At 31.7% G+C, this 20,282-nt stretch overlaps 1 protein-coding gene across 4 annotated transcripts; it reads right to left on the bottom strand.

Moving 5' to 3' along the window:
• Nucleotides 1-12,091: 12,091 nt before the first annotated feature.
• On the bottom strand, nt 12,092-18,778 carry LOC125854554 (uncharacterized WD repeat-containing protein C2A9.03-like). 4 transcript variants are annotated; one of them, XM_049534139.1, is made up of 10 exons: nt 18,599-18,778; nt 17,556-17,715; nt 17,296-17,463; nt 17,100-17,186; nt 13,586-13,720; nt 13,396-13,506; nt 13,216-13,307; nt 13,024-13,129; nt 12,846-12,932; nt 12,092-12,753 (listed from the first exon to the last, which is right to left on the bottom strand). In XM_049534139.1, the coding sequence occupies exons 2-10, from the start codon at nt 17,709-17,711 to the stop codon at nt 12,340-12,342; spliced, it is 1,356 nt and encodes a 451-aa protein (XP_049390096.1). In that variant the 5' UTR covers nt 17,712-17,715; nt 18,599-18,778; the 3' UTR covers nt 12,092-12,339. The 4 variants fall into 4 exon arrangements, with proteins under 4 accessions (XP_049390096.1, XP_049390099.1, XP_049390097.1 ...); XM_049534142.1 differs by lacking the exons at nt 17,556-17,715; nt 18,599-18,778 and adding an exon at nt 15,453-15,509 and having other exon boundaries at nt 17,296-17,427; XM_049534140.1 differs by lacking the exons at nt 17,556-17,715; nt 18,599-18,778 and adding an exon at nt 15,450-15,509 and having other exon boundaries at nt 17,296-17,427.
• Nucleotides 18,779-20,282: the final 1,504 nt, after the last annotated feature.

A 20,282-nucleotide genomic window follows, 5' to 3' on the forward strand; every position in this document is an offset into this window, starting at 1 on the left:
TTGTTTGTTTTATTCCGTTCACAGGAGTCACGAGGGTTAAGATTAGACATACATAACTTTATATACTTAACCAAAGACAAGAGTGTAAGTTTTTTATATTGTGAAATTTTATATTATCAGTTGATATATGAAGTCTTCTTGAACGGTAAGATTTAAAATTTATAAAATAAAATATATTACTTGTTACGATATGTATGTATGTAAATTTCAAATAAATTTTCAATGACTGAAAGTTAAAGGTAAAATAAAGTTAAAAGAGTTTTGAACGACTTGTATAAGTGGATTATAAAAGAATATTAAAGTGTTAGGGGAACAAGAGCCACTCAAATATTATGCTACTTATCTCTTGCTACATTCAAAGTTTTTTTTGTAAAAGAAATATGTGACGCAATGATATATGACAACAAACTTTTGAGGCAATTGTTGGCTGTTGAGCCTTTCAAATATGCTACTATATCTCTTCAAAAAAATGATATAATCCACACAAAATAAGTAGTTTATATTTGATCCTTTGTAGATAAATAGGGTCCAAGAATTTCTAATCCTTTATACTGAATTGAAATCTTCAGTCAAACTTCTAAAATTAATTAATTGTATCAACTTATGTGACAAAAATTATTTTTAGTGTATTCTAATGAATGTCATTTTTCTATAATTAAGAATAACTTAATTTTAAAATTCTCTTTTTAATATTAATAAAATAATTTACAGTCACATTGATATTTATGTTTCATTTTAGATTATAAATTTCAAAAGTCTTTTTTTTAAAAATAATAATAATGTATTTGTCAAGTTAAAGAACGACATACAAATTAAAATGGAGGAGATATATTGCATCGAAGAGGATTTATATATCTGGATACAAACTCAAAATATAAGGAATTGTTAATCGAATAAACACTATACTTTTTTATGACTAGAGTTGTATAAAGTCTTTCCTTGTACTCAAAATTAAAGGAATTTTGGCACAACAAATATACATTATATTGGAATAAATAATATTTCCTCAGTCTATTTTACTTCTCATTGTTTTACTTAACACACTCTTAAAAATCAATTATTGATAAATATATTTTACCAAACTATCCCTATCAACTAATGTCTTGAAAAATAAGTTGGAGAATAAATATTTAATGCTGATGATAAAACATGAAAAAAAAATACATAATTACCTTTTCTTGATATGTCAATGACAAATAAAAATGAAAATCTATTTTATAAATAACAAATAAAAATGAACGAACGAGGAGTATTAAACTAACAAGTTCAAGTATATTATAATTATACTAGAGGCCCTAATTCTGGGATGCTAGTTGGCATGCACCAATTTCACGCTAGACTTTTCTTGAAATAGTAAGTGATCAACAGTTGATATAATTACAAGTAGACTGATAATTAAAATGTCTATTACTCTCAATTAAAATATTCTTTTTACTCTTAATAAAATAATTCTATAACTATATAACTTATTTTGAATAGTAAGTTTTAAAAGTCAGTGTTTTCTTTAAAAAATCATATTAAATCAAACTACATAAATTCAAACGAAAAAAAATAATAAATCGGAGTAGTTTTCACTCTTTAGTCAAAAGAGCCAAAAAAAACTTTTCAAAAATTAATTTTCCGTTTATGCCAACGCAAGAGTGAGAGCTCAGGTCAGTTAAATTCCATAAATAGGGCTTTTGTTTTCTTCTTAAAATCACTTTTCCTTCAAAATTCCAAATGAAACAAAAACGCGTTTTACACGAAATTCAAAACACGGGTACGTACATCAATATTTGTGCTGATTTGGCATTAGCGTCCTGCTTCCGTGTGAACGCTCCAATTTTTTCACCTGTCTCCATTCAATGTCTCTCTTTTATTTTATTTTATTTTATTTCAACCCCAGGTAATTATAACAATTTATGTGGTTTATTTTGAATTTTGACATTTTAAAAAATCATATATTTTGAATTATCAGCTAAAATATTATTTTTTTAAAATTTTGATTTGGTACGGAGTATAGGAATTTTATTTAATAAGATTATGATATAAAATTAGTGATAGATGTTGATGGAAATATAAATAATTTCATTAATGATAAAATGAGGGATGAGAGGAAGTTACTCGGTTGGTAAGTATCCCTCACTTCCAACCTGAAGGTTGTGAGTTCGAGTCACCAAGGGAGCAAAAGGGATGAGAGCTTCTAGGGAGGGTAANAGCGTCCTGCTTCCGTGTGAACGCTCCAATTTTTTCACCTGTCTCCATTCAATGTCTCTCTTTTATTTTATTTTATTTTATTTCAACCCCAGGTAATTAATTCTAACAATTTATGTGGTTTATTTTGAATTTTGACATTTTAAAAATCATATATTTTGAATTATCAGCTAAAATATTTTTTTTAAAATTTTGATTTAGTACGGAGTATAGGAATTTTATTTAATAAGATTATGATATAAAATTAGTGATAGATGTTGATGGAAATATAAATCATTTCATTAATGATAAAATGAGGGACGAGAGGAAGTTACTCGGTTGGTAACACCCCTCACTTCCAACCCGAAGGTTGTGAGTTCGAGTCACCAAGGGAGCAAAAGGGGTGAGAGCTTCTAGGGAGGGTAAAAAAAAAAGATAAAATGAGGAATTCACAGTTACCAAATATAGAAATGTGTTTTTTTATTGACAAAAAAATAATCATATAAATTTGAAAGAAAGAGTAGTATTTTTTTTTACGTAATTTTCAAATATATAATTTTATTTAAAAATTCAATGCCTGAATTCACGATCAAAATTAAATTATCTCACTCTCAAAATTCGAAAGGTATGAATAAATTGAGACAAAGAAGTGTGTATATATATATTTTGCTGCAAGAAAATATTACATTAATTAAGGGTAAAATGATTCTTTTAATATATGTAATTTTATATCCAAGATTCAAAGTGATAATATGCATTAATTAAAAATGAAGAGTACTTACTAAGTCAAACCAATTGTTATTGAACTATCAATATGGATTGTGGTGCACTGGTGAGAGTGTTTCACCTTTAACCAGAGGTTTCGGGTTCGAGCTCTTGGTAGGAAAAAAACTCTATTGGGAACGTCACCCCCGAATGGACCCTGCAGTGAACGATCCGAATTTAATCGGAGCTCCAATGGTGGAAAACAAAAAAAAGTGTTATTGAACTTTGTAATTTTCTATCCACTTGTTTAGTTGGTGCTTACGGTGATATGTGCTGTCTCCTATTTTCATGCAATGCAACATGGACTACTACTAATCAAACTCAAACAATTACAAACAGTTTGTTGAATTCAAATTTGACTCCATCGTATACTGAACTATAACTATTGAGTGAAGTTTTAATTTTTGTGGAAATTTTTGTTAATTGTAAAATTTATTTGTCAATGTATAACGATTTACAAATATTTTGAATATTTAAAGGTGAATTGCAATTTCTCCTAGAACACTTTATAATAATTATGTGTGAAAAATGTATAGATAAGATAGTATATTTATTTTTGTTTAATCCATTTTTGATCCATTCATCCGATCCAGTTGCAGAGGCGTATTTAGGATTTCGTAAGGATGAGTGCATTATTACGAAAAGATGCATCTAAGCTATAAATTTGATTTAACCTTTACGTTCTTAACACTAAACCGTTAAACTTTAAAAATTATAGGTCCAACATATATAATACTACTAGTTTTAAATTTTAATATACACATTTGATTTAATTATATAAAAATTATACCAAGCTAATTTTATTTAGGAATTTTCAATGTTACACATTTGAAAATTTTGAAAGATTAAAGCAAAAAAATAAAAGAAAAATTGATTGAAACGCCAAAAGTGCTATCGATAACCACTTGGAGGGGTGTTAGTAACAAAAATAAGATAGATATAAGATTTAAATTTCTATATTTGCTTAAAGAGGTGCACCCAATCTTCATCGTATTATTATATGTTACTTTTAACGTGGGTTCACACCTCTATATTTAAATATTTTTTAAAAATATAACACTACTATATATAATCTAGAGAGGGGAGCATGGGTTCACGTGAACCCACGAAACCCCCTCTAGATACGCCTTTGTCCAGTTGGCCATTTATCACTCCTAATTCAATCCAATCCGCCCATAAAAACTCTAACAATATGCTCCCGAACTCGTTGTAGCTCTCATGAGTTACAAAGCGCTTAAGCTCGCATAGTGGATGTACGAGCAAAAGTTTCTAAACCTTCCTTGTGAAGCTCATCATAGAGGTTGAGTTGACAATAATTGGTCACGGAAAAGGATTTACAGGCTTCTTGAAAATATCTTAGACGAATTTCATGTCAAAATAAAAAAGAAAAGTAACATTTTTTTATAAAACATAACACAAGTTTATATAATGAATTTATGGGGTTATTGAGTTTGGTTTGTAACATTTCTGTGACAAATTTAAGATTTTGAGGAAGTATTTCTATATAAATTGGTTAATGACTTTACTCTTTAATTGTTCATTGATTAGACCTTTGATTATGAGTAAAAATTGCAGCATTTCACGTGTCAAAAGCTAAGTAGCGTTTGAAATAAGTATTTGACTAAATCAAAACTTGTCAAACGTGCAACAACCATACCACAATTAATTCAAACAAAACTTTAATTAATTCTGTGTTTAAAGCATGTCTGGTGAGCTGTTACTTGCAAGTGATAAGCGCTCCACAATAGTTGGGGCAAAGAGTTAATTAAGTTATATAAGAAATATTTACAAATTTATTCATTGGAATATTGGGAAAAATCAGGTAATTTATTATTTTCAAAATTAATCATATTTTAAAGAGATTTATATGTAAATAAATATTCTAAGGATGACCTGATAGTTTAAACGATTCCTTTGCACTAATTGCTATGTCTAATTCTAAAAATATTTAATTAATCAAATTTAAATCATGAATCTAACTCATAATTAACATGTTATTAACGCAATTCCTAAACCAACCTTTCATTATCTCTAAAAGATACTTTTGTTCTTTTCTTTATCTTTTTCCTATTGAGAATTTTCAAACGGAAATAAGGTATTTAAAATGTGATAATGAAATAGTACTTAGCTAGTGCCTAGGTTCCACATAAAAAATAATCAACGTAGTGTATATAATATATGCTTTTTTGATAGATAATTCAACTGTTGGATTCTCTTTTTGAGGAATTTTGCCCCTTTCTTTTTCCTGTTTCCGTGTCCATTTCAGACTCCTTTTATCGTAATGAATTTATTCTCTAATTTTTGTCCTTTCATTTTTAAGTCAATGGGTAAAAAAATTGTTATTTGTCACTTAAGAAGAGTGACATATATAAGGGGATTAATTAAATTTAAAAAGGGGTATTGATTCGTTATAACAATTTGATAAACAAACAATTATTTCTTACAAAAGCACATACGATCCCTTTTATCAGTTTTGTTGATCATTTCTTGGAATTAATCAAAGATTCTTTAAACTTAAAATACTAAAGTTAGTATTGGAAAAATGTTATTTCTCCGAAAATCACTGAGTATTTAAGTGATTGTTACTGTTTCAATTTATGTGACATTTTTTTTTTCTTCCGTATATTAAGTTTAGATGGTCTAAATTAGATTGTCGTTCTTAAAACAATTTGCTTCAATTGTTTCTATGAAGAAGACCATTTTTAAAACAAACAATATTTACCCTTCTGGATATATAATTTTTCATGAAAAAATTGTTTGATTATATATTTTGGTAAAATAATTTCACTCAACTTGAAGTTGAGACTTTGAGTTAATTTGAGGGTAAGTTTTTCAAGTTTGAAAATGTTGACGTCGGATCAAATGTGTACTTGGTCTCCTGATATAGTCTTGAATAATCCTCATCTCATGAGCGAATCTTTATCTTTTGATTGAATGCATATTCAAATACAATTTTAATTTTTCAACAACCCTTTTTCAATTTATAAACTTTAATTTTTTAAAAAGAAAATAGCATCAAATTCACGTCCAAATACCTAAAACACTTCAATCCTTGGAAAACTTTTCGAAAATCTTTTTCAGTCTAGTATAAATGCTACAAATTCACTACTAAAAAATTAAATTTAGCGACGGACAAATTTTGTTGTTAAACAACAAAATTCGTGTGCTAATCCTATTTAGCGACGAATTAGCGACATATTTTACGAGCAAATGCTTTTTATTAGTATCACTGCATTAAATATCAGAATCATTTTATTGAAAATATCAAGTTTCCGACCATATATAATTCAAACATTAAATGGCAAAAATTGAGTTGACTAGAAGAGCCGTAGAGAAAATAAATAAGTCACCATTATTTACAATAAGATCTTGGATTATAGTCATTATCAGAATAAGACACATATTTAAGCCATTAATGATTTATTAAATGTTTCAGCAATTGCTGCAAATTAAAGTATGATTCGACCACTCAATTCTTTTTGGCCAAAATTTAATTTCTACGTTCAAAACTTGGAAAAAGTTTACATTTTAATAGACAACTCGAGCAAATTAAAGGGCCCAGAAAACTCTTGAGAAAAGCTAGACAATTGGTATAGTAAAAGAAGTGTGATAAAGATGAGCCCGTATAAAATGAATATTCATCGAATTTATTATTTTTCGATTTGTTCTTTCATTGATGGGGCTTAAAACGAGCAGGGAGGATTGATATTCTCATCTTAAAGTACCGAACATTTTAGGAGATAGCTCGCTGATTTAAAAAACCGGACTGATGCACACAATTGGTAATTTGGTATACTCAATTTCAAAAAAATAAAATGGAGTGATTCTCTTGTCGTTATATTCCAAGATACAATAATCACTTGTATTTGCAAAACAAAAAATTATAATAAAAGTATCTCAAAGTTAGATATATATGTCCTTTACACGACAAAACACGTGAAGAACGTAACCCTAGCTGTTTTCTTGTTTCAAGTTTACTGGATATTTCTGAACTACGAGTAGAGAATTTAGTAGCGGAGTCTGAATTTTTTTTAAAAGGTACAAATTCTAATAAAGTAAACATACAAAAATGGCTTCAAATGTAAACCGAGTATGTTTCATCCAAATAATGTTTTTTCTACTTGTTATAACACGTTAAATTGTGAAAACAAAACACCATCAGTAATATCAAAGTATATTGAGAATTGTTAGGGGTGCGGGGTACCTGCACAATTTCTCATATAGTAATATCGCGATTTAGCTTCTTTTCAGCTCTATAATTAAAATAGTTATTGTCATGAAATTTCACGATAATCTCTTGAAATTTTTATAATATAATTTTATTCGTTTCCCATAAGAACTAAGATAAAGAGTTCCAAGAAGATTCTGATAAAATTTGGTGGGCCATTTGTTTGTGTTGGAAAAAGCAGGCTGGGCCCAATTAAAGCCATGCTCAAAAAACATCAAAGCCCACTAAAATAGCAAAACAGTAATCAAAGTTGTCGACCTAAACCTGATTTTTGAAGTTAGGTGGAGGTGATTAACATTTTGTTTTCCTCTTAATTAAATATAATTAATGTATAAATAAGACTATTACGGTCATTATAATCCAAAGATATTTTGCAGTACAAAATAAATAAAATCAAGAAAATAATAGTTTGTCTTTTACCTGCACGACAAAGCACGTGAAGAACCCTACTGTTTTTTTTTTTTAATTTTCTTTTTTTAACATTTTCAAGATATATCTGGACTCAGAAATGATTTGTACTTTCTTACTAGAGCTGTCAATATGGGTTAGCCCACCCCATTCGGGTTAACCCATACAGGCTTTGACATTTTACGGGTCACGTTGGGCTAGCCCATTTTTGGTGTGGGCCAGAAAACGGTCGGCCCAACGCACAAGTACGTGGGCTACAGGCTTGCCGGGCCAGCCTACTTTTGTTAAAATTATATTTTTTTTATAATTATTAAAATAAATTATAAATTATAATTTAAAAATATTATCATAAATATCGACAAAATAATATTACATCATGTTAATGTTACTACTTGTTAATCAAATCCACAAATAAAATTATCTTTATAATATTTATTAAGGTTTTTTCAAATAAAAGTATAAATGTATAAATAGAAATATTAACCTAATTGTTTTGTCACATTAAAACACAAAAAATGTGACAATATTCCAACCATAAAATAGTTAAAAATAAACTCCTTAAAAAAATCATGAAACTTATGGCGTATCTAACACATCATGAAATCTATGGCGTATCCAACACTTCATGATCATCTTCATTAAGTATATCTGAATCAGCTTGTGGCAAGGTTGTCTTAACATCTTCATTTTCATCTGCAATTTATATGTGGTTTCAATTAGTTAAATATTAAATAGATTTTGAGTTTGGATTCTCTTTAATTTTAAATTTTAATATTATATTATATTTTTTTAATTATTTTTATTTGGCCCACAGGCCGGGCTAAAAAACCCTTTTCTTAAGTGGGCTCCAAAAATCTTAGCCCAGCCCTATTAAATCCTGGGTTAAGCCAGGCTGGCCCAACAGGCCTAGCCCATATTGACGACTCTATTTCTTACACTTGCTTTTTCATTTTTTTTTGCTTTACTGATACTAAAAAACAATTTTTTAATTAAATATGTAAAATTATACTAAAAATATTATTATGATATAGAGTCATCGTATTTCACGGGAGGGGTATGAATTTACGCCCGTTTAGTTATGTAAAAATTAGGCAAATGACATAGTATAAGAAAGAAATTACTTCCTTTCCCTACTCTTTCATTAATTACCAAAAATCTCTTTTTTTAGTGTTTTTCGGATACCTAATATAGCAGTGTGGATACTTAATATAGCAGCGCGGATACTTTAATTAATAACGGGCGGATACTTAAATTATTAAGTTGATAGCAGCACGGATACTTAATTAACGGGCGGATGCATAATATAGCAGCGCTGATACTTTAATTAATAACGGGCGGATACTTAAATTATTAAGTTGTTAGCAGCACGAATACTTAATTAACGGGCGGATGCATAATATAGCAGCGCGGATACTTTAATTAATAACTGACGGATACTTAAACTAATAAAGTATCCGATTAAGTTGAATTGGGGAAAAATAAGGGATTTTTGTATTTTAGTAAATGAGTAGGAAAATATTGAGAATAGGTAAAGAAGTGTAATTTTTCCTTTAATTATTTCAAAATTTCAAGTCTGATATATTGAAATTCATATTCTTCTTAAATGTTTATATTGAAATTAGTACAAGTAAAAGATGTAGCATATATCAAACTTATATTTTTCAAAGAAACTCCTAATCCTCCTGGCCCAAGTGAATATTGGATTTAGGACAACCAGGCTGGGCTTAAGATAGAGATTTAGGACAACCAGGCTGGGCTAAAGATAGAGATTTAGGAGTGGGCTCTAAATATGGGCGGATCTAGGGGTCGGAGGGTGTTCACCCAAATTCCTTCAATAAAAAATGGAAAAATTATGCAATTAAACAACTTAAGATAATATAATCTCTAAAATTTCTACCATTTGAATTAATTTTAAAAAATAATTCTTTTTCCTTCTCCCTCTTAACATCTGAATATATCACTCCATCTCTATCAGATACATTACAACTTTGTTTGTGTATAGTATATCTAGTACAAATGTTATTGTTGATACATAATTCCAATTATTTCAAACCTAAATGAATCTGGTTTGTATGTATTTGATATATAACTCATGTATCGTTTGCTATGTATTGGGCGAAGGACTTATGTATCCGCGAGTTCTGGAAAATTTGGAATTATTGTAATTTGGAGAACTTTCGGGATAGAATGTAATTAGCGCCTAAATTGTTTGGGGTTTTTTGTACTTTAATATTGTTTATATAAAGGTAATTATTATTTTGTATATCTGTATATAGAATTTGAATCTTTGAACACAAGGAAAAAAGTTGATCCAGTGATTTAGAGAAATCTTGTTCAAAATTTATCTTGAGGTTCCAAGTTTAAATCCTAGAAACTATATTTTTATTTTTTAAACTCGTTAATAAAAATTTTGAATCCACCCCAGACTCTGGAGACAACCCAATTTAAATCATGCTGAACCTTCGATTGAATAAATCATGTCGAAATGATAGCCAATCGATCAATATACATATGGACAATATTTGAGTTATTTGAAGTTGAATTAAGAAATTTGGTTTAATTCATTTATTTTTTATTTTTTTTGTGGGTGGGGTGGGTGGGTTATATAACCAAAATGCCACCTATATTACTTCAAGTTGAAGTTTAAATTGTTGTCGAAACTTGTGAAATTAATTTCGTCTAAGCAAATAAAGTCAAGTCAAGTTGTTAAACAAATGGGTAAATAATATGAGTGATACCTTGCCCTAGAGGATAAGTTGGCCGCCAAAGTAATTTGTTTTGGACTCATCTTCCCTCTTGACTTAATTAGCTAGATTATACAATTACTTCCCCCTTCATTTTTATTTATCCAATTTATTTTTTTTTAAAAAAATTATCACTTAATTTCTTATGTACTCATATTATCAACTATAATCAGAAGCGTTGAGTTTATTATATTCAAAGGTAATATTATAAAATTGTCATTCTTATTGCTCCTTAATCAAAATCAATACTGAACAAGTGAATGAAGGATTCAAGAGATATTCAAAAATAATTTTTTGAATCAAATCGACAGTAAAAATGGAACAAATCGGGAGTAGGTGTTGTGATAGTTTTAAAATATAAGACCTTTTGGAAAAATATAAAATCACTCTACTAGTAAAGTAAACAATATCTCGTCATATTAATAGTTTCCTTGAATTGACTTGGCCAAACAGTTTAGCAATGTTGGAAAACCACTATTTGGGAATTAGGTACGTAGGGGTAATGCAAAGTTGTACGTATAGATATAAAAATCAATTCTTTTGTGTCCAAATTTTACATTTTCAAGAATAAATTATTGATGTGATTGTGAAACTTCTAGAGATGATCATTACTAGGATCATTAATTACATCCCGAATACACTAGAGATTAGAAACCACATCGTCTACATGTATACATGTATTAATAACAAGTTTGTCCAAATCAACCTATCGAAAATGACAAGAGGGAGTTACTCAATTTGAGTAGGGGTGTCAAAATCAAATCCAACCCGTTTAATTCGATCCAATTCATTTAGGTTTGGTTTGGTTATTGATCCGTCCATTTGTTAGCTCAACCCATTTAAAAATTGGGTTGATATGTAACCCAAATTGATTTTTGAGAAATCTTGTCAAAAAGTTTTAATTTTTTATTTTTTTGATTTTATATGTTATATATATAGTTATAATAAAGAAAACAAGTTTTTTATTAAGTACTAAAACTTATAAAATAACAAATAAAGCTATTAAAACTTAGTAAGAATTGTCGGATTGGATTATGACCCGTTACCTAACCCGTTTTGACCCAAACTAATTTGAATTGGGATGAATCTTGACCCGTTTATTGTGTTGTTCCATTTTGACTCGTCCAAATTTAACCCAACCCGCCCCATTGTCACCCCTAGATTTGAGTCACCAGGAAGGAAAAAGCGTGGAAATTCCGAGGGAAGGATAAAAAAAAATTGGAAGTTCCCTTCAAACCCTGTCAACGAATTTCAGCTGCGCGCGTGGTGGGTGTTATAGAAAAAGTTAAACTTGTCGTTGGGAGTTTAAGACAGTTGTTAATTCGTACATAACTGCTAATCTGGCCTACACCAACCAACCATCTATTCAAACAAGTTATAAGTTTTAACCAAAAACATATGTTACTCCTACTATTCGTTTGTCGGCTTGAGTTTCATTCTTTTTTGTAGAAAATACTAGTAAAAGTCTACATCAGTTTTAATACATAATCTTCTTATTAAGATAAAGTCGAGTTGTTGTCAGTGCCATTGCTTTTTGCAGATATTTTATTTTAGTAATTTGGATTTGGTCACACTTGATGGCACACAGTTGAACGATAAACTAAACTTTTCAAATGTCCATACTTGACAAGTCTTCGTAGAAATCTTTGTAGAATATTGAAATGTCTCCTAGCTCACCAAGTACTTTCAGTTTCATGAGTGGAGAAAATATCAAAGGGACAAACTAATCAACAGTGTTAACCAGGGCAAGTTTGTAGCTTGAAGCCTTGAACTGTTTCTGATCGGATTAAAACAAAAGAGATGAAGCAAAACACATTGAATTGTGATAAAACTGGCCATTAACAAATATTTTTTGGCCACATAATTCGTTCTGATATACATACTCCTATAGTTGCAGCCTAATATAATATACTTCGGCAGAAACAGCTACGCAGCTCTTTGACGATCGCATTAATATACACAAACTATATACCAAACAAGCAGATGCCCATATTAAAACCGACACAGGCAAGTTGCCTTTCACTACAAAACATAATCAAGGTAGTGGTGGTAATGTTTACGGTTGAACTCCAGCAAGCTACCATAGGTTCGGTCTGCCACTCCAATAAAGAGAGCTTCAGTATCAGGACTGAAGGATATCCCAGCAATCTCACCAAACAAATCAATCTCTTGACAGGTACCATAATCAGATTGCGTATCGAATATGTGGACAAAATCAGCTGGCTCCGCCATGGCCATGAAGCGCCCATCTGATGTGAACTTGATTGCACGGATGGCTCCCATCCTTCCTTTGAGCACTGCTATGGACTGCGACGTGTTCCTTATATCCCATAATCTGCAAGTTGTGTCTTGGTTACCAGTTGCCAAAATTCTTCCGTCCGGATGCCAAGCTGATGAAAATGAATAGTCTAGGTGACCTTTTAGGTTGCTGACAACCTGAAGCATCAGTCACAGGTCAACACATGAGCAACTAATCATCAAAAAGTTAACACCCCTCAGTTAATAAAAGGTATATGGACGAGACCAACCTTTCCACTTTGAGCATCAGCAAGTAGACATTCTGGACTATCACCAAGGATAGCAAGTAATTTATCATCGGGGCTAACAGAGGTGTTCTGCAATGAAACAGAAAACTGTGAGTAGAGAGCCAACGAGCATTACCAAAAATCATGGAACTGCAGAGTAGAAATTAAATCCACAACTCACGTTAACAGACCAAGGAAATGCATAATGATTGGTGCAAACGAAGCTTTTTGCATCAAAAATCCTGACTTGCTGATCATTATTAGCAGTGATTACCCTCATCGAGCCACTGGAAAGAACCATATAAGCACTGTTACACAACAGTTCACATTGAATTCAAGAAAAGCTACAGAGGCACAAATTTCAGGGACTTACGTTGGACTATAACTAATATCCACAGCATTAGTGATAGCATTCTCTCCGTTACTTATTTTTGTAGCAAATACAACTCCAGGTTGGTTTAAATACTGCACGAGTTAAAATCATATCAGTATGCATTACTTAAGAAAGAGTACAAATCTGCTCAGAATATATATTGTCATCCTATAGACCTACCTTACAGATAAGCTCCCCTTGGAAACCCCCAGCAGCCATCAAACCATCTCTAACAGCCATAGTGCTGATCTGCACTCGGGAAAGTGTTTGAGACGCTGATCCAGGGTATTTCTGCACAAACCAGAGAGTTAATTCTTGATTGCCAAAAGTCATTTAAGTATATTTAAGGGAGACAAAAGGTACTGCTAACCATAGTGGGCGCCAATGGCCTAGCAACATTAAGCACTTCTTCCCCCTTTCCGAGAAGTGAGGACCAGTGTATCACAGAGTAGTTTTGCATGAGATACACATCATGTTTTGATGTCGACCACAAGAGATTCCTCAACTGAAACAAAAATATAAGCAGGTTGATACACTCATCAATAGACAGCATACCAGTTCCCTATGAAGCAAACAACAACATCACACAAATATCAAATAAAGCAAAAACAAAACTTCAGAATGCTGGAACTTGCAGAAAAAAGCTCATAATTTTATTTTTTTTTGAAAAATGATAGACCCACCCGCAGTCTCATAAACTTCAGGATTCAGATAGTTCTCATTCTCTGTCTCAACAATATTGCAAGCTGAGCGAACAGTAGATTGGGAGTAAATAACCTACATATAGTGTGATGCAGAATGGACCACAAAAATCAACCGCCCCCCTCTCTCCTTCTGCAAGGTCAGGCAATCACTAATACAAAGTTAAGTCGTAGGTCAGTATGTTGCTAGTCCTAAATATTAGTGGTCAATGATGCATAAGCTAGCCAAGGAACAGCTGCTAGCTTTCTACAAGTCCACAACTGAACAATCTACCACTAATAGTTACACATTATCATCTGCAATAGAGCAGGTCTCCTGGAAAGCAAATTGGGCAGCTAAAAAATAGTTCACTTTCCTACACTATTATATAGATCGAAGTAGAAAAGAAACCTGTGAAAGAGAAGTCAGAAATGTCAACTACAATGATGACAGGAGGAAAAATGACGCAGAAAAAACAAGAATGCCACGAGACTCGAAAGGGATGCCTCAGCAAAATCTAGAACACAGAAGCTTAAAAAGAGGAATGGGAGAGCAAGCAACACTATACCTCGGAAATTGTACATAATCAATACAAGGCAGCACAACCAAAATAATGAACAGTACATATTTCAAAAGACATCAACGGGATTCAATAGCTTAATAGATGGATCGCAAATACAAGTGTTAGGTGCTTCGACATTCTATTCCAAAGAGTGGAATGGACCAAGGGATATAGGGAAGAGAGGATAACTCTTGGGAGCAGTAGATAAGTAATTGAGCACCCAAATTCCCAACGTGATTGATTAAGGGCACAACACCACATAGCCAAGAGAGTAAGTCGGCGATTAAATTCCTAAGTTCAGAAATGTGATTGATCAAGGACAAAAGAACACACAATAAAGTCGCCAAAAATTTCAAAAAATGAAGTCACGAACTCTCAAATGAATGACACACGTAACCCAACCCAACTCTCTTACTCGTATAATGCAAAAACTCAGTTGCCAGCAATTAGCAAATCTTCTCTTTTTAATGGAGACAGATAGTAGATACAGATGACAGCTACCAGAAAAGATGTACCAAAGAGATTATATAATGATCAAAATTGTGAAGTAACTGTGCCACAGCAATCAGAATTTACAACCCACACAGTGGAAATACTTAGAGAGCCTAGTGCAGAATCCATCTCTAACAAACAGAGAAAAAAAGTGCCAACCATCTTCAACAGAAGAGATAACCATAAACAAGATAATGACTACAACCATCTTCAACACAAGAGATAACCATAAACAAGATAATGACTACAACCATCTTCAACAGAAGAGATAACCATAAACAAGATGATGACTACAACCATCTTCAACAGAAGAGAGAACCATAAACAAGATAATGACTACTACCATCTTCAACAGAAGAGATGACCATCCAACTATTCAAATGATGAAGCAACACACAATATTTTAATACATACTTGCTGTCATTAACAAGTTAGCTCAAACTGAACAGAAGAAAGGCCATAAAGGCTTATTAAATTCACAGATTATTCCCTATCATACCATCATATGGAAAATGCTTGCGCCAGCTGCTCACATAATAACTGCAATCTGCTTCTAAGGCTGAAAGATAGATACAATAACAATGCACACACAATATTGGTTAATTATTTGAAAGAATACAATTCAAACAAACATCATTTACAACAAGAATTAAAACATAACCACTTCACATAATGACTAGCAAAAAATGCTCATCAACTCAATATCTTCTACAGCAACAGCCGAGAAAGCTTTGCAATGATCAATGGGCCTTGAATAGAAAGGGATGAACCATGCAGAAGAGGCAACAGAGCTAGTTAACGACCAATTGAAAATGGAGGACCACAGCAGATGAATAGAAATAAAATCAAGATTATTCTCTAGAGGGACACACAAATGGAATTGGAAGTTCGGAAATTTCAACCATCAGCCTCAACTGTTCTGTTTGACACTGCAAAAGTAGATCTGTCACACAAGTAGTAGAATGGAACATTACAAACAACTTTGACTCAGAAGTCAGAACTATATTCTATGTCAGCAACAAACTACAAACTACAAATCCAGCATAAGCCAGGTTCTGTCCTCACCCCTAAGCTTCCATATCAAAACCCAGTCCTCAAAATACATTCAGCTGATTCAAGATGAAATATTCAAGAGTGAAGTTCCAAAACAAGGATCTTCTACATTTACAAAGTTTCATGAGACACTTCTCTAAATGTTTGTAATCTGCACAAAAAGAATATTGCGAACACTGCTCTCGGATCAATACATAAATCGAGGCACAGACTAAACTGCTTACTGAGAAAATGAGTTAAAAACTAAATGCAGAATATAAGAAAGAATGGTTTTTGTATGTTAATCTTGTTTGCTTCGACATGTAGCCAGAATACCATTACTAGAAGCAACAAAAGAAACTGGCAAAAGTCAAATTCGGCATAATCTTTTGGTTTTCTGAACAGAAGAAGAAAAAGAAATTAGCTGCATCAAGAAATGGCAAGGTAACGCTAAATTTATAGCAGATGCAAATTCACCAGCTTGGAGGCCATAAGAGGCATCATCTCAAACATACTGGCTCTGGTGACATTATTCCAGAAAGCTGTCCACAAATGCGTTAGAGACACATATAGTCAATGTTTAAGTAATTCCATATCAAGCATCAAACTCACTGAATTGTTCGATGAGGATACAGACTCCATACCTCTGCAATTAATGAAAGGGTGAACCAACAGCCTAACAGTTTAAATCAAAATATCCAGAACATTAGGAGCAGAGCACCTGCAGAGGTATTGTTATTGCATGGAAACGAGAAAAAGGCGACGGGGATCATCGACCAAAAGCTCACACAATGATTAGACTGTAAATAACCAAATCCTATTATACATTACCAGTTTCAAAAAAAATATCCTTTTGTTTAACTAACTCATAATGATGTAAAATAACAAACAACTAAAAATCCCAGGTAAAAATGAATGAGGAAAAAATAACATGAAAGGCAAGAATGAGAAAGGCAGCCATGGGAGTCGTTTGCCAGGTTTAATTGAATTATGCAAAATGAGACAACAGAGACTAAATCAATCACAAAGAACTACAGGGAGGCAGACCAGTCCACGATTTTCTTGATCAAAGGTTAACATAAACCCAAACAAGAAAAGGCTAAAGAATTTATGTTACCTGAAAGTGCACAATAGTTGATTTGACGAGCCTTGTATTGAACTGGAAGTCGTAGAAGCTGTGTCCTTTTCCTACTTCCTTGCACTCCTTAATGTTGAGGAAAGAAACTTTTAGAGTTGACCTTAGCCAAATATACGAGAAAGATATACCATATACACTCCAATACATGGGAATGGAAAAGAGTGGGAAGAAAAACCTTTTCAAGATCTTCACGAGAGCGAGACAGGCTCTCGTAATTCTTATACTGCTTCAACCTCGTCTCGCGGTACTTGTCTCTGGTAAAATTAAGCCTTTCCCAAGGTATTCCCTGTATATCCTTGCCATTTCTAGCTTCTATAGCTGATGTATCCAGCTTTGACTTTCTCTGTAGAATCGAAGAGCAGTAAGTCAACATTGTTAAACAAAAGATGAAGATAACACCAGTAACATGTCAAAAAAATTAAATTTGCCCGGTACCACTTCAAAATCGTCCTCAAAATCAGAGTCTGCAGAGACATCAGGGTCAGTACTTCGTGGCGATTCATCATCCCCAAAAGTGCTGTCATCAAAATCAGTAGTGTCATAGTACTCATCCACCATATACTCCAACTCCTGATTTTGAGAGAGAGCCATTATCCTAAATCAACAAAACAAAACTTAAATAAGCACCTGAACAGATATTAAGAATAAGAATTCATGAACTAATTTGACAAGTTTTCACTTGCCAGGAAATTAAACAAACAAATTAGCAAAAAATTGAAATACTAAACCACTTATATTAATATTTATTAAAAACAAATCTACTAACGAAAACATTTAAAACTTTGAATTTCAAGGTGAATTTCGCAAAACAATAGAAAACTGTCAGGTTTTAGTGGAGACAAAAGCTTAACAACATCAAAACTATAGAAAGTAGCCAGGATTTAGTGGAATAAAAAGCTTAATAACATCAAAACTATAGAAAATCGCCAGAATTCAGTGGAATAAACAGCTTAACAACATAAAAACTACAGAAAATAGACAGAATACAGTGGAATAAAAAGCTTAACAACATCAAAACTATAGAAAATAACCAAGATTTAGTGAAATAAAAAGCTTGAAAACATCAAACCTATAGAAGTAGCCAGAATTTGGTGGAATAAAAAGCTTAACAACATCAGAACTATAGAAAATAACCAGAATTCAGTGGAATAAAAAGCTTAACAACATCAAAACTGTAGAAAGTAGCCAGAATTTAGTGGACTAAAGCGCTTAAAAACATCAAAACTATAGAAAATAGCCAGAATATAGTGGAATTAAAAGCTTAACAACATCAAAACTAAGTACATCAAAAGGTCATCGCAGAATAAACTCAACATGCATTTTTCACAGGTATTAGCATACAAAAAAGGCAATGAAACTGAAATTTCATCAATTTCTCGTAGAAAACCGAAACTTAAACAACATAAATTGAAAAAGAGAAAGTGTAAAACGTCGTTTACAGTACATTCTAGACGGAAAAGGAGGTTTGAGAACCGAACCTTGAAAGTATCGGAAGTTGAGAGATCTTCACGAGAAACAAAAGGAAAAAGTAACCACTTCACCGCCGGAAAAAAACTCCGGAGTTCTTCAGATAATCGGTATTATCAAACGGAGAAAAGTAATTGAAAATTAGTGAGAAACACTGTATGGCTTTGTTTGCTTTAATGGAGAAATTTGGAGAGAGCTAAAGCTTGTACTTATAATAATAACCAGACAGAATGCGTTAGTTTACCCACTGGTGGACCCGTAAGAGGAAACACATGAGAGCAAGAAATCCGCGGGCTATGGTGCACCGCACCGTTCATGAGGTCTTGGTGCAGCACCGTGTAAAGTGTGAACCGTGACGGTTTCTTTTCTTTCCTTATCAGCTTTATCTAGTTCCATTTTTTATTTATAAACGTATTAAATTATTATCAAAATAAGATATTCGTTAGTATTATATATATTGTCATTGTCATATGAAAATATACACGAATTTTAAATAGAATTAAATTTAAATAAGTTATTACTAAAGTAAAACAATTTATTGTATGTTTAAATTTAAAAACTTAAGCAATAGCACCGTAACAATCTCACAAAAAAGAAAAACAAGACTTTGTTCACAGTTTGCGCTCATGGATAGGATCCCACCAAATCGACGATTTTAGAAAACAACAATACAAAGATATTAAAGAAAAAAGAATTTGTAATATTGTATTTGTACAGATACAAATATAATTGATCGGATACAAACATCATTTCTTTGATTTGATACAAATATATTTGACAGAAAGAATAATTGCATATTGTATTTGTACGGATATAAATATAATTGATACAAAAAATATGACTTTTCGAATACAATTAAGATAAAATATAAATCTATCACATATATTTGATTGAATACAATTGATACATTATACATTTAAATAAATTTCTTCTTATTGGCACGAGAGAGAAGACACGGAGAGAGAGAAAGAGAGAGGGCAGGAGAGAGGGAGGAAAGGCAAGGGAAAGAGAGGACGCGTACCCACATAGAAGGGGGGGGGGGNGGGGGGGGGGAGGGGGAGTTGAGAAGGGTTTGCTATAAAAACAACATATTGTTCTTTTTATAATATTTTAAAATTATAACTATTTTTTCATAAATAAGTTGTTAATTTTGATTAGTTTCATAATTTTTTCATAAAATAAATCATCCCTTCGTCTTTTTTTAGTCGTTATGTTGCATTTTTTGAAAGTCAATTTGACTTATTTTCAAAATTAAATTAGATTACATTAACTTGATATTTTAAAATAAAATTTTAAATACTCAAAAGCTATACAAAAATACTATAAATTGGAGTAACATTTTTCATATCAATATGATGAATAAATACATCTAATGTTAGTAAAAATTATATCATTTGACTCTAAAAAAGAAAACTATAACAACTAAAAAAGGACAAGAGTACAACTTATCTTACATGTCAAACGATTTATAACTTCACATTGACCATATTTATTTTTTAATTTAATAGTACTAGATAAAATAACTCTACTAATTTTTATTGGGGAAACTTTCGATATTGCTATTAAAAAATAGCTAAATTATGCGTCATAACTATAGTTTGCTAATTACAATTTACAGCTACATGTTATAGGGAGAGAGTGGCGAGCGAGATTCCAGAGAGAGGGAGAGAGATGCGAGAAAGAGAGGAAGAGAGA

This window comes from Solanum stenotomum, chromosome 2 (assembly GCF_019186545.1).
Source record: "Solanum stenotomum isolate F172 chromosome 2, ASM1918654v1, whole genome shotgun sequence".
In the NCBI taxonomy this organism is placed as follows: domain Eukaryota; kingdom Viridiplantae; phylum Streptophyta; class Magnoliopsida; order Solanales; family Solanaceae; genus Solanum; species Solanum stenotomum.